The sequence below is a fragment of the Convolutriloba macropyga genome, chromosome 1 (genome assembly GCF_964194025.1).
Source record: "Convolutriloba macropyga chromosome 1, txConMacr16.3, whole genome shotgun sequence".
NCBI classification, from domain to species: Eukaryota; Metazoa; Xenacoelomorpha; order Acoela; family Convolutidae; genus Convolutriloba; species Convolutriloba macropyga.
In genome coordinates, this window is record NC_134468.1 from 24491064 (window position 1) to 24507071 (window position 16008).

Genomic DNA, 16008 nt, shown 5'->3' on the forward strand with positions numbered 1-16008 from the left:
GGTTTACATTTCAACATAGCATCGATTAAAAATTATTTCTTCAAAAAAACCATATTACAAGCAAAAAAACTAGGCCACTTAGACGAAAAAACGGCTAAAAACGGTTATCTATATGATCTATATGTGCCATTCAGTCAAAAACTACTTTCAATGTCAAAAAGTTATTCACTAAACTCAGCGCATGATCAAAAAACTTCTCTCGCTCAGGAAAATTAGTTCACATTGCAATTTTACTCGCTTTCGCTTCTAGGTCAAAACATCGTCTGAACGAATAGTACTTCAGGTAAAAAAACCTTAAGAACATAGCCGGAAGAATTCCGGAAGCGACTCGAAGCGTCAAAACTTCACTAACAAAACCGTAATTGCAGCGGAAGCCACTACCTTTTGTATTAAACCATTAACTCACTACCTCACCAGGTCTGCTATAAAAATTGGTGAAACTTAAAGCACTGTCACCAAGAGAAACAAAATACAGCAGATATTTAAAATATAGCTGGTAGATTGCCAGAAAATAACCGCAATAGCTTCATAGATCTGCAGTCTAAAAAAAACAATAGAAAGACAGACCAAAAAATCGTCTTTTCATTGAAGGCTGATATGTATACTTTGATTAAAAATCTGTATAAGTTTTTGCTGCCTCTATAAGCTGCTCTCAAATAACCTTCATTTAGAGTGACACACACCCATTTGACCTTATCTCTTTGAATTAAAGTAAATAAAAGTCAATTTCAAAGTGAGGAAGTCATTTTTGAGAGTGAGGTAAGTCGAGTGTGACCATAAATTTAATCACGCAAATGAACAAAAACGCGCTCCACTAAGAGCGAAAAATGACGTCACACACGCACTTCAGTTGAAATTGCATGAAAGAATGAACAAAAAGCAGATTTAAAGAGGTTGTGACGTCATATGGTCGTAACAAAAATCGTGACGAAATAAAAAAAAAACCAAGAGAAGGCCAATAATGGCCCCAGCTATCGCTGTGCGGCTATTTATTTTTGAAACCGTTTGGTAACGTTAAAAAAATCGAAATGATCAGGGTGGTAAAAAAAGTGATGGTCTGGAAAAACTGGCAAGGTCATCAATTGCCCTCAAATAATTCATGATTCTAATCCGAAAAAGATCGCGAAAGCAAACCGCAGATAATAATCTTAGAAACTAAGTTAAATCTTTTCAAAACAGAAATCTGAAATTTAAGAAACAGAAAACACCTATGATTACACTTCTATTCACTGCAATTAAGACAAAAACCAACACACACTTGTTCCTCGTTCTACATATGTTAGGCAACATGAATTCATACTAAATCGAAAATTAAATTGATCATAGAGAAGACATAAGCAGCAGAAGAATATTCAAAGGCAAGAAATAGTTTGAATTAATATCGTTTGAATTAATACCAAGGCCGGAAGAAAGTTGCAGTAAATAGTCAAAAGTGGAAATTTTGGAAAAAGGCTGGCTATCAAACTCTCAGTACTGCCTTATGTTGAATGAAATCAATTGCAAACCAAAGAAATGACGAAAATCTATGAAAAAGCTGAAATCATTCATTTTTAACAACTGAAAAAATCAATATACCATAAATAAATGTAGGTTCCAGAGAAAGATACTAACTAGAATGTGAAGAATATGGGCACAATGTAAGGAACACCGTAACAAAAAGGCATAATTGATTTTGAAAGTTAAGAATCAATTTAAAATTTTCAAGAAAAACAAATACATTTCATTGTTCAGCATTCAAGACATAGAAACGATAACTAGTCATCCGATACAAACATCTATCCTCCTGAAGAGAACAAAAAATAGGAAAAAGCAGAATTCATGAGTACGACACATTGAAACAAAAAAATAGTCAAAAAACTTTTAAGACTGCATTTATGAAAAAGTTTTAACTTTTTTCAAAAACTTAATGCCAAAAAAAAATGAATTTCTATTGAAACCAAATTAAAGATCCTCATGTTGCACAAAAAGACTATTTCTAACAATTACAACCAAAATACAAACAAAAAAACTGACGAAAATCGGAAAAAAACTACGAAAATCGGATTAGCAAATGTACAATTTTATGAAACAAAATTACATAGAGGTAGAAAGAGGCAATGAGTATATGAATTATCAAAAGGAAGTTGCCATATTAACTGATTTTTGACAAAAAAACAGCTAAAAGATCCAAAAATGAAGAAATTAAAAGAAAAAAGCCAAAAATTAACTAAAAAATCAAGAAATATGTGCCAATTTCGCATTTGAAACGCAATTTCAGGCTATGCAAAACACTGTGGCATCAATTTCAGAGGTTGACATTTCAATTTAGTATCGAATAATTTTTTTTCTACAAGAAATCAAATTAAAAGCAAAAAAATTGGGCCGCTTAGACGATAAAACGGCTAAACACGGTTATCTATATGTGCCATTCAGTCAAAAACTACTTTTCAATGTCAAAAAGTCATTCACTAAACGCTGCGCATGATCAAAAAACTTCTCTCGCTCAGGAAAATTAGTTCACATTGCAATTTTACTCGCTTTCGCTTTTAGGTCAAAACATCGTCTGAACGAATAGTACTTCAGGTAAAAAAAAACCTTAAGAACATAGCCGGAAGAATTCTGGAAGCAACTCGAAGCGTCAAAACTTCACTAACAAAACCGTAATTGCAGCGGAACACACTACCTTTTGTATTAAACCATTAACTCACTACCTCACCAGGTCTGCTATAAAAATTGGTGAAACTTAAAGCACTGTCACCAAGAGAAACAAAATACAGCAGAATTTTATCATATAGCTGGTAGATTGCCAGAAAATAACCGCAATAGCTTCATAGATCTGCAGTCTAAAAAAACAATAGAAAGACAGACCAAAAAATCGTCTTTTCATTGAAGGCTGATATGTATACTTTGATTAAAAATCTGTATAAGTTTTTGCTGCCTCTATTAGCTGCTCTCAAATAACCTTCATTTAGAGTGACACACACCCATTTGACCTTATCTCTTTGAATTAAAGTAAATAAAAGTCAATTTCAAAGTGAGGAAGTCATTTTTGAGAGTGAGGTAAGTCGAGTGTGACCATAAATTTAATCACGCAAATGAACAAAAACTCGCTCCACTAAGAGCGAAAAATGACGTCACACACGCACTTCAGTTGAAATTGCAGGAATGAACAAAAAGCAGATTTAAAGTGGTTGTGACGTCATATGGTCGTAACAAAAATCGTGACGACGAAATAAAAAAAAACAAGAGAAGGCCAATAATAGCCCCAGCTATCGCTGTGCGGCTATTTATTATTGTAACCGTTTGGTAACGTTAAAAAAACCGAAAAGATCAAGGTGGTCAAAAAAGTGATGGTCTGAAAAAACTGGCAAGGTCATCAATTGCCCTCAAATAATTCATGATTCTAATCCGAAAAAGATCGCGAAAGCAAACCGCAGATAATAATCTTAGAAACTAAGTTAAATCTTTTCAAAACAGAAATCTGAAATTTAAGAAACAGAAAACACCTATGATTACTCTTCTATTCACTGCAATTAAGACAAAAAACAACACACACACTTGTTCCTCGTTCTACATATGCTAGGCAACATGAATTCATACTAAATCGAAAATTAAATTGATCATAGAAAAGACATAAGCAGCAGAAGAATATTCAAAGGCAAAAAATAGTTTTAATTAATATCGTTTGAATTAATACCAAGGCCGGAAGAAAGTTGCAGTAAATAGTCAAAAGTGAAAATTTTGGAAAAGGCTGGCTATGAAACTCTCAGTACTGCCTTATGTTGAATGAAATCAATTGCAAACCAAAGAAATGACGAAAATCTAAGAAAAAGCTGAAATCATTCATTTTTAACAACTGAAAAAATCAATATACCAAAAATAAATGTAGGTTCCAGAGAAAGATACTAACTAGAATGTGAGGAATATGGGCACAATGTAAGGAACACCGTAACAAAAAGACACAATTGATTTTGAAAGTTAAAAATCAATTCAAAAATTTCAAGAAAAACAAATACATTTCATTGTTCAGCATTCAAGACATAGAAACGATAACTAGTCATCCGATACAAACATCTATCCTCCTGAAGAGAACAAAAAATAGGAAAAAGCAGAATTCATGAGTACGACACATTGAAACAAAAAAATAGTCAAAAAATTTTTAAGACTGCATTTATGAAAAAGTTTTAACTTTTTTCAAAAACTTAATGCCAAAAAATAAATGAATTTCTATTGAAACCAAATTAAAGTTCCTCAAGTTGCACAAAAAGACTATTTCTAACAATTACAACCAAAATACAAACAAAAAAACTGACGAAAATCGGAAAAAAACTACGAAAATCGGATTAGCAAATGTACAATTTTATGAAACAAAATTACATAGAGGTAGAAAGAGGCAATGAGTATATGAATTATCAAAGGGAAGTTGCCATATTAACTGATTTTTGACAAAAAAACAGCTAAAAGATCCAAAAATGAAGAAATTAATAGGAAAAAAGCCAAAAATTAACTAAAAAATCAAGAAATATGTGCCAATTTCGCATTTGAAACGCAATTTCAGGCTATGCAAAATAATGTGCTATCAATTTCCGGGGTTTACATTTCAACATAGCATCGAATAAAAATTATTTCTTCAAAAAAACCAAATTACAAGCAAAAAAACTAGGCCACTTAGACGAAAAAACGGCTAAAAACGGTTATCTATATGTGCCATTCAGTCAAAAACTACTTTCAAAAACTACTTCATTTAGAGTGACACACACCCATTTGACCTTATCTCTTTGAATTAAAGTAAATAAAAGTCAATTTCAAAGTGAGGAAGTCATTTTTGAGAGTGAGGTAAGTCGAGTGTGACCATAAATTTAATCACGCAAATGAACAAAAACTCGCTCCACTAAGAGCGAAAAATGACGTCACACACGCACATCAGTTGAAATTGCAGGAATGAACAAAAAGCAGATTTAAAGCGGTTGTGACGTCATATGGTCGTAACAAAAATCGTGACGACGAAATAAAAAAAAACAAGAGAAGGCCAATAATAGCCCCAGCTATCGCTGTGCGGCTATTTATTATTGAAACCGTTTGGTAACGTTAAAAAAACCGAAATGATCAAGGTGGTCAAAAAAATGATGGTCTGAAAAAACTGGCAAGGTCATCAATTGCCCTCAAATAATTCATGATTCTAATCCGAAAAAGATCGCGAAAGCAAACCGCAGATAATAATCTTAGAAACTAAGTTAAATCTTTTCAAAACAGAAATCTGAAATTTAAGAAACAGAAAACACCTATGATTACTCTTCTATTCACTGCAATTAAGACAAAAAACAACACACACTTGTTCCTCGTTCTACATATGCTAGGCAACATGAATTCATACTAAATCGAAAATTAAATTGATCATAGAAAAGACATAAGCAGCAGAAGAATATTCAAAGGCAAAAAATAGTTTGAATTAATATCGTTTGAATTAATACCAAGGCCGGAAGAAAGTTGCAGTAAATAGTCAAAAGTGGAAATTTTGGAAAAGGCTGGCTATCAAACTCTCAGTATTGCCTTATGTTGAATGAAATCAATTGCAAACCAAAGAAATGACGAAAATCTAAGAAAAAGCTGAAATCATTCATTTTTAACAACTGAAAAAATCAATATACCAAAAATAAATGTAGGTTCCAGAGAAAGATACTAACTAGAATGTGAGGAATATGGGCACAATGTAAGGAACACCGTAACAAAAAGACATAATTGATTTTGAAAGTTAAAAATCAATTTAAAAATTTCAAGAAAAACAAATACATTTCATTGTTCAGCATTCAAGACATAGAAACGATAACTAGTCATCCGATACAAACATCTATCCTCCTGAAGAGAACAAAAAATAGGAAAAAGCAGAATTCATGAGTACGACACATTGAAACAAAAAAATAGTCAAAAAACTTTTAAGACTACATTTATGAAAAAGTTTTAACTTTTTTCAAACACTTAATGCCAAAAAATAAATGAATTTCTATTGAAACCAAATTAAAGTTCCTCATAATGCACAAAAAGGCTATTTCTAACAATTACAACCAAAATACAAACAAAAAAACTGACGAAAATCGGAAAAAAACTACGAAAATCGGATTAGCAAATGTACAATTTTATGAAACAAAATTACATAGAGGTAGAAAGAGGCAATGAGTATATGAATTATCAAAGGGAAGTTGCCATATTAACTGATTTTTGACAAAAAAACAGCTAAAAGATCCAAAAATGAAGAAATTAATAGGAAAAAAGCCAAAAATTAACTAAAAAATCAAGAAATATGTGCCAATTTCGCATTTGAAACGCAATTTCAGGCTATGCAAAATACTGTGCTATCAATTTCCGGGGTTTACATTTCAACATAGCATCGATTAAAAATTATTTCTTCAAAAAAACCAAATTACAAGCAAAAAAACTAGGCCACTTAGACGAAAAAACGGCTAAAAACGGTTATCTATATGTGCCATTCAGTCAAAAACTACTTTTCAAAGTCAAAAAGTCATTCACTAAACGCAGCGCATGATCAAAAAACTTCTCTCGCTTAGCGAAAATCTGTTCACCAAGACAGCTTTTCTCACTTTTGCTTTCAGGTCAAAATGCCGCGTGAACAAATCTACTTCCTGTAAAAAAAAGACCGAGAGAAAACCAATACTCCTCTTCGAGTCGTAAAAAAAACCGAGAGAAAACCAATACTCCTCTTCGAGTCGTAAAAACTTTAAGAAAACCAATACTCCTCTTCGAATCGTAAAAACCAAGAGAAGTCCAATAATAGCCCCAGCTATCGCTGTGCGGCTATTAAAAAGAGCAGAACTCGGACAAACAGAATGATAGCTAAGTTAAAAGGTCCATTATATATTTTACACCTTTTGAAAATTATTTATCACCTTGTGTATAACTGGACATCTTGTCCTTTCTTCAAATCACCATCAGTTACAAATACACTACATCTGTAACCTTTTCCACCCACAAACTGCGAGTCAAATATCATCGCCTTCAACGGCTCTTCAGGCTGCACTGTGGGAGGAGGTATTCTTTCCACAATTGAGTCTAGCAATTCGGTGATGCCAATTCCAGTTTTAGCACTGACACGAATGAATTCTTTATCATTCATATCAAATACTTCTTTCATCTGTTTTGTAACGAGATCAGGAACTGCAGACTTCAGATCTATTTTATTGAGAGTAGGTATGATGACCAGGTTCCTTTCAAAGGCCAGGAAGAAGTTACCTACATATTACAGCAGTCAAGATTAAATTAAAACTTCATAAATTAGCCCATTAGTTAGATATAACAGATTCGAACTGATTTTACTCCGTTTACTACTTTCATTGTTCTTATATTTCACTAGTCTATTGCCCGATAAGAAAAATTGTCATCCTGGCCTTAGGATTGTTGCTTTCGCAAAACTCTACGCAAAAATGATGACTTCCAATTTTTTTGCTCTAATAAACGTGGTATCAACGTATTTCCAATTTGAAAAAATTCTCTTACGAAACCAACGTACAGCAATTTGGCGGGAAATTACAAAAAGGAGATTGGTGAACTTTGACAGTCATTTTGTTTCTTATCCTCTACATTATGATATGAACACAAAAATTGGGTCCTCTTAGCCTTGTAAATGGGCAAATTTGAAAAAAAATCAGGAAAAACCATCATGTCGCCATGAAAGATTCCCCACTTTGTTTCAGGTGGAGGAGCTCAAATGACTAGCAAAATGGTTAAACTAGTTAAATAGCTCAAATTCTCAAATTTTTGTTTGAAACAAAACTGGAAGGAGAAATCAGCTTCAAGCAAAAACTGATAATTATTTAATCCTCGCTATATTGAAAAACTTTAATTTCAATCGTCAAAAGATAGAGCCCTGCAAATAGGGGTTTAGGAGAAGCGCACTCTATTAACCTTCAGTTAGAATTCGTATGAACATAGAACATTTGATAATTAAGTTAAATTTTTAACTGGGGTAAATTGAACATGATCAAAAACAGTAATCACGTAACTTATCTAAGAATCAAAGTACAAACAGAGGAGGAAATGACATCCCGAGCACAAAATCAAATTGTTGAGGGCTTAAAGGAACTGAAAATTACTGCTATCGCCGTGAAGAGTGAACAAATGGTCGATAGGAGCACTAACGGAGACAACGAATTAAAAACCCAAAATTGAGGTGGCCAAAAATGAATCAAAGAGAGCACTGGTTCAAGGGCTGCTAAAAGCGAAAAAATTGTTCCAGGGTAATTTATTAAACTATCCAGGGTTTTATTAAAGTGTTGACCTTCAGCTAAGCCACATATTTCAGGTCATTTCTAGCATTATAATTTCTGTTCATTGCCCCACACGCACGCGCTACTTTAACGCATAGACACGAGTAATGTAACAACGCATGTATTCTAGGTCATTCACACAACTGGAAGCCGCAGCAAAAAAATTATAGTTGTTCTGACCCACTTTAGCGGAGGAGGAACTATATGCCCAACTGTTTTTTGGTGACATCATTGAAAAGCTCGTACAGCGTGGAATATAGAATTAAACAGTTTTTTAATTCGGTTTTTCCAGGCAGTTATAGAGGTTTGTGAACATTAGAATGATATTCGTTGTTTCTGTTCAATTTTTACGAAATTTTTGCTCAAATTTTCGTCAATTTTGCTTAAATTTAAATTTGTTATCAATGGTTTTATTAGTTTTGTTGATGAATACAGAGATGGTTTGCTGACTCGTTTGATCCAAAATTTTGATCTCAAATTTCCAGAATTTTTCAAAATTCAGCCTTTTTTCATCCAAAATGGCATCAAATAGGTTTGTTTAGCCCCCTCTTTTAAATTTGCCGGAATTTGAGACATAGAAACTGCCGACACATTTTTGAATAAACTCAAAAGAGGCTAGTTTTACTTTTCCATTCTTTAATAGTGTTCTGGAACAAAATACTCCACGGTTTTTCGCTAACCAATACAATCAATATACAAAATGCATTATTTTTACATTGAAATTTTTGTTGCCAATTATCTTTATCGATTACAATTGGAGCAATTACTTGTTGTTGTCAAACGGGCAGAAAAATCAAGGCTACTTTTGGACTCGTCGTGGTTTTCGACAATGAAAATTTGTATGATTCTATTAGGGCGATGCCTTTTCTAAAAACAATTTTAGAACTTTTTTGTTTTTATTCTATGTTTATTACAGACGAAAATTGTTTCCTCTTAAAAGAAAACTATTGACAGCTGAAATTTACATGACGATGAGGCCCAATTACCACATGTTATCTTTTCAGAGTAAAATTCATGGTTTTTATGGCTTCCAATAAAAATGTCTTGGTAAACTTAAATTGAAGTCTTGTTTTACCCGCATTTGTAGATCTTTTTGCAGTCTCATAACTGTGTTTCAATATTAAAAGATGCTGTTGGCTTCCCTAACTAGTTTAGGAGAAACTTTTTTATTCCTTCAGCTGATATTTAATGGCTCTAAATATATTAGTTTTAAAATCTTAGTTATATTTTGGACAACTTCTGCATTCCTACAACTCATTGCTCAGTCTCAGTAAAATTACTTTGCGTCTTCTTTCTAGTGAATGAAGATTTCAATGTCTCTGGTGCTTACAATTTTTAGTTATTGGTTTCCTGGCTTTCATACCAGAGTTTTCAAAATGTTTTTCTTTTACTTTTTGACATTTGCCCAATTTCGAAGTTAGTTTTGTGTTGCCGTGTCAGATAATCACTTTCTTAACAGGTCCAATTGACTTTGAAAGAAACATAACCCAAAGGAACATCCAGACAATATTAACTGAATCGCGAATTCATTTTAACAGCTTCGAAACACTTTTCGTGCAAAATGTTATTAAATTTTTACCAGTATTTGTTGCTCTTTTCGTAGACGTATTACACATTCTGGATGACTGGTCACAGTTTAAATCGGTTTTGAAAAAATAAAAGATTGAAATTTGAACTCTGCCCCGCTTGTTCTTTTTTGACAATTAGTAACTTGGTCTCAATAATGATAAGTCTGATCCAATTTTTCATGAAGCAAACGTTGATGCCTTTATTGTTGCAGGCTATTGATTTTGGCTCTGACACCACGTGGTTTATGAAAATGTTTTGAAATTCTTTAGATTGATCATTCCATGTGGTTATATTTTTGTTTCAATTTTGTATTTTCTTATTGGAAAAAAGAGGGCCTATTGATGTTTTAATGTGACTCAATTGAATATTCAAGAATTTTCCCGTTGATAGCTTATGGTTTTTATGGCTGCACATGTGTTTTGTATTATTGTTTATAGAATTTTGAGTTCCATCGAATTCGTTGTTATTTTGTTGGTTAAGACTTAATCTCAAAGAATATGTACAACTGGCTTCCTATGAAGCTACAATTAAATCTTTCTAGTTTCTATGTTGGAAACTTATTGTGATTTTTTTAAAAAAAATCAGCGATTTTCTGAAAATTGCCGTTTTACAATTTTATTTCTGTCAAAGTAGCATAGTTTTATTGTACATAGGTTGCATCATCTAGGATCATTTTTAATTAATGGTTTCGTGCCTCTAATGCTTCCAGGTTTTCGTAAAAATTTTAAAGTTTCTGGATAATTGCCAGTTTTAAATTTTCTTTTTAACATTATTGTGCCATTACAACACAAATGACGGTTCGCATACAGTATAGCAAAATGGCTCGAAAGAACACCTCGTGACTGTAACGGCTTCAACAACAGTTTTCTGAATTCTTCTTTGAAAGTTTATCTGATTTTTTTTATTTTTGAAAGTATTTGTTGCTTTTTTGTAGTCTTATGACATATTCTGGATAATGACAGATCTCCATGGCCTCCTAACGCAGTATACAAGAACGCAGTATTATTTTCAATTGATAGCTAATAGTTTTACTGACTTTTACTGAATTTAATTGCTTTCAGACATGTGAAAGCATTTTCAAATGTTGCCCTTTTGTTGTTTTTTCTCCATTTTTTATATAGTCTCATTATAGACCTGTCCCACATATTTTCTGCAGATGTACGAATTATTCTTTATTCTGATGCCATTTAAGTTTTCATCTGGTGCTTTTTCTGAGGCTATTTAGACTTTCGTCTGGTTTTATCTGATGCCATTTTGACATAGTTATTAAGTGTCTGTAAAAATATAGATTTTCGGACGTAATTAACGTTTTCGTTAGCTGTTATTTTGTTTAATTTGTCTCATAGCTTAATCAGTGGCAAGTCTCATCAGCTCCCCAACGTGACATTAATTAATTGAATGTCTAAATGATGGAGTTACATAAGAATCTATCTAGTAATCTTAGATGAAAGCTGATGGTTGTTATGACTTTGCTTTTTTATTCTTGTTTTTGTTCACTTGTTGCCGAGTCTTATTACGGAAAGCTTCAAACTCATTTGAAGTGAAGTACAAGTTGATTTGTTCAGTTTAAGTTTTATCTGATGCTATCTCCGACGTTGCATTTTTTAACAAAGGATATTGAATTTGACCGTAATTGTTTTTTTTTATTTTCTCGTTGTTTGTCTTGTATCGTAGTCTTATTAATGGTAGGTATCATTGGCTCTGTAATCCGACATTATTTTTTCACTTAGTGGTTTGCAGCTGGAACTCATTAATAACTAATTTCGAACAGTATGTGTATTTTTGAAACTTTCCTTTCCTTTCTCATTTGGTAGATAATGAAGTTAAAAAAAAGTGGACAAGGGGGGGGGGGGGGGTTGTCGGAATCTAAGTGCGAACGCCTCCTTGTTTATAAATGTTCAAAAGCTGCAAAAAACTGCTTTGTTACTCTGTGTAAGTTGTTTTGTCTTGACAATCAATAAGAGTTGCTTCCATCTATGTGTACATTAAAGATATTCAATTGATGCAAAGATTGAGCTGCATAAAGGTTTGAAACAGAAAAACTAACAAATGATATTGGCGGAGAGTATTTTGATAACAAATTAAGAAAAAAGCTTAATTCTAACACTAATTAGGACTGATTGAAAACAAATCTGTAAACCTACTGCAAAGAAAATTTAATGTCGCTCTCAATCAATCTATATGTCTTCTCTCGATTTTGCTCTGAATGCATCTTTACTGGAGGCCGCTTTGTTCATAAGCCTACTTTAGCTAAATATTTACCAGCCAACGTATAACTGTACAATTGTACAAAATATTGTAGCTCTGAAATGAGAAGAGCCTGAAAAGTAGCATGCAAAAAATAAAATGAAATAAAACCTTTATATTAAAAATATCTCAAGAGAAACAAAAATGTCAACTAAACTTCTTTGGGGCGTGCAAATAAAAAATGAAACAAAAAGAAATGCTTTCTGCTTCATGCAGTGGACTCACTAACAGCTCTCACGTCTTGAATATATCGATATTCAACACTGAATAATATTTATCTTTTTAATGCATAGAAAGCATGGAAAACAGACATTGGTGAAAAAATAGCAGTGTCCTTATACATCGATGGCAACTCCAAACTGCTAGCTTTAAGACTAAGAGGAAAATTATGCAAATTAAGAAATTTAATGAATTAGAATGAATTTTCTCCATCAGTCAAAATGTAAAATTTGTCAGTGACTTTTTGTGTGGGTTAAATTTGATAGCATAGCCAGGAGAAATTATAATTTTGAAGAATAGAAATTCGGAAAAAATACGGCCTTTGATTCTATAGGTCTGAATAAATCATCAGTTATCCGAGAGTCTTAATCCACTTAAAGGCTGTAATAATAAAAATAAATCAAACGTTACCTCCAAAGCAATGAACCAACATTACACACACTAAATTGACATAGTGTTAACGACTTGTCAAAAATCCCCACTATGTTTTTCGAGGAGAAGTTCCCATCTCCATTTTAGGGCTTCGTTTAAAAAAAGGGGATTGCAATTAAATTCAGGTTTATAACATCAGTAATTTAGCGAGCATAGAAGTCATTTCTCCAGAGAAGAGTCGTGCATCATCAAAACTCTAACCAGGCAATTGACCAAAAATTTTATGCTAATGTGAGCAAAAAAACTTCACGAATGCATATTAAAGATGAGGACTGTTTGTAGTCATGCAAAAAATCAAGTGTCAAGTAAAGACATACTTGCAAGCAAATTCGATTACACGACGATGATGAGATCAATAATAGCCGCTACCAATTTCTGGCTGCTAAAAACGGTTTGATTTCAATCAACTGACACTCATTGATTGCCATTCGAAACCAGATCTACAACTACGAAATACAAAGTAACTTCGCCGTTCAAAGAGTCTAATAGGCATGATTCTCATCATAAGTTTAACTACAACTCACCTATAGTCTGTGCCTGTATGCCCTCATTGGCATCTACAAGAAGGATGACTCCTTGTATTGCCGAGAGGGACCTGGACACTTCAAAGTTGAAGTCAATGTGCCCAGGAGTGTCGATTAGATTCAGAGTGTACTCACGCCCGCCCACTTTATGACGCCTTCCTCAAACACAACATGCAAACTAATCAAAATATGCTGCGAACTTCTGCTATGCACATATTTCATCAATTCGAAATTCAATCGAAAGACAACACTAAATTTTCTAGCACTATTATCCCGGTTTACTTCTGACTCGTATAAATCAAGTGGTCTAATCCATCGAAAGATTGTTTCAAATTTTCCGTTTGTCGTAGGAAAATTGAGGCTCAAAGATTTTGACATTATTCAGATTTCCGACGTTTACAAAATTTGTACGTACGTTTTGTAAGCATTTTACATACATTTCATTAATAGCCGCGAAGCGATAGCGGCTATTATTGGGGACATCGTGGTTTTTTCAAAAGCCGCGAAGCGATAGCGGCTATTATTGGGGACATCGTGGTTTTATCTACAATTAAAAGAATTTTAATTGTATTGGGGCAATGTCTATTTTTAAGATCTGTTCATACATTTTCATGATTTTTGAAGTCAAATTGGAGTAGTGATTTTGGTCACGCCAAGTTGAGCAAAAAAGCGAGTCGGGTAAATTTTTTCACTCTAATTTTGAAGTAGAGTGGGAAAACGGTGTTTGAACAAAAATTCTCTTTCTCGGTAGTGGTTTTTTTGTTCACATGCGAAAATTTAACTTCAATTTTAACTGTTTTTGCGGTTTTTTAGATCCGCATTTTATCTAAATGGTTTTCCCAATCAATTCATAATTCATTCTCGGCCTAATTTTTTATTTGAACCGAAATTCCCTTTCTCGCTAGTGATTTTTTGTTCACCTGCGGCATTTTGACATTGATTTTCGGTTATGATTTTTTTTTCGGAAATGGTTTTCCCAATTAACTCATAGTCCGTTCTAGGTCTAGTTTCTTGTTTAGTCAATGGAAAGTCTTTAAATTGTACGTCAGGACGTGTCCTGCTGTTTTTTTTAATTTGCCGTCTCCATCGATGATTCTTGCGACCTGACTTCTTGGAATTGACATTTTTATATTTCAGTGACTTCTATTGCTTTGCAGTTATAATTTGTATGCGTGACTCACTTCACTTGTTCTGCCTTCAGTTCAAATGTGTGACTTACCTCACTCTAAAAAATGATTTCAGAAATCACTTAAACTTTAAATTTTATGAAACTTTTTTAGTTGAAGATCAATAGTTTGTATCTAATCAGTGCCAAACGTATATGCCCTAAATTTTGCGTAATAGAGTCTTGAGTTCTTGATTTCGAACTCATTAGGGCCTTTTCCTTATAGAGCGTATCTGTCTCAAAAGAATTACAACCCTAATCTAACACAAAAAGTCTAGTGGTCTATCAAAATACTGGTGGTCAATCTGTCTATAGTATTTCTTTAGTCACTTCAATTCATGGAAGGCCACAAGCGTCTATCGCAGCTATTTTCCGGCAATCTGCCGGTTATGTTTTTAATTCACCCTCTCCATCGATGACTCTTTCGACCTGACTTTTTCAATGACTGCACTTTTTCAATGACTGCAGTGAATTCTACTGCTTTGTAGTTAAAATTTGTTTGTTCGTGACGTCATTTCTGCTTTTAAGGTCAATTGCGTGACTTACCTCACTCAAAAACATGATTTCTGAACTTGCTTAATGAACTTTAATTTTTATGAACATTTATTAGTTAAAGATCAATAGTGCGCATCTAAGTATTGCCAAACGTACATGCCTTAATTCTTGAGTATTAGAGTCTTGAGTTTTTGGTTTTGAATATTGATTTTGAAAAAGAGTAGTGGATAAAACAAGGGATTCAACCACCAGTAAAATTTGTCCCTTTCTCCTAACCCTAATCGCGCATGTCGAATCGGGCCAAATTTTACTGTTTGTTGAATCCCTTGTTTTATCCACTACTATATATTAGCTCTAAACTCAATAAAAAAATCAATTAAAATCAAAAATAAAACAAAAAATCAAAAAAATCAAAGCAAAATTTACATTTCGCTCTTTAAGAGTGATTCACTCTTATTCGGAGTGATCCCCAGTAGAAAAGATCGCTCTTTTTCGCTCTTAAAGAGTGAATCCCTCTTTTTTGATATTTTTATATTTTTTTATACTTTTTATTTCAAATTATCTATACTTTTCAATAAATTTATATTTTCTTTTATTTTTTCTATATTTATTCCATTATTAATAAGAAATGATACAAAATTATAGCATTTACATGAACAACTATCAGTGAAACTGCTTCGCAGATCCTCTGTTTGGTTAATAACTAAAGGACTTACAGCTCTAGGACTTTGCCAACTAGGATTAATTGTTTTATCCGCGAAGCGGTTACACCGATCAGTTATATTTCTACTAAATCCTCTAGTCAATTCTATATCTGGATGTTGTTTCTTTACATGAGCCCGTATCCCATCATATCTCACAACAGAAGTACAATATGGACAATTAACTTTAGCTGAAGTACAACTTCTACATGTATACTTACCCTCATCAAAATTATTTAGTGGTTTTATATAATTACACTTATTACAACATCTAGTTAATACTTCTGAGCTGGGGTTAAGGTTAGGGTTAGGGATAAGGTTAGGGTTGGGGATAAGGTTAGGGTTAGGGTTGGGGCTAGGATCTGAGTTAGAGTTGTAGTCATAGATAGAACCAGAAC

The 16008-nt window shown here is 33.1% G+C and overlaps 1 protein-coding gene across 2 annotated transcripts in view; it reads right to left on the reverse strand.

The window, feature by feature from the left end:
* The window catches only part of LOC142336988 (translation factor Guf1, mitochondrial-like), a 60566-nt gene that overhangs the window by 24104 nt on the left and 20454 nt on the right, over window positions 1-16008 (reverse strand). Inside the window, exons 2-3 of one of the 2 annotated variants that reach the window (XM_075385998.1) lie at window positions 13250-13404; window positions 6882-7224 (exon numbers count right to left, since the gene is read on the reverse strand). In XM_075385998.1, coding sequence (XP_075242113.1) covers window positions 6882-7224; window positions 13250-13404 — 498 coding nt within the window. Of the gene's footprint in view, window positions 1-6881; window positions 7225-13249; window positions 13409-16008 lie in introns of both variants that reach the window. The other variant, XM_075386005.1, reaches the window with a different exon arrangement.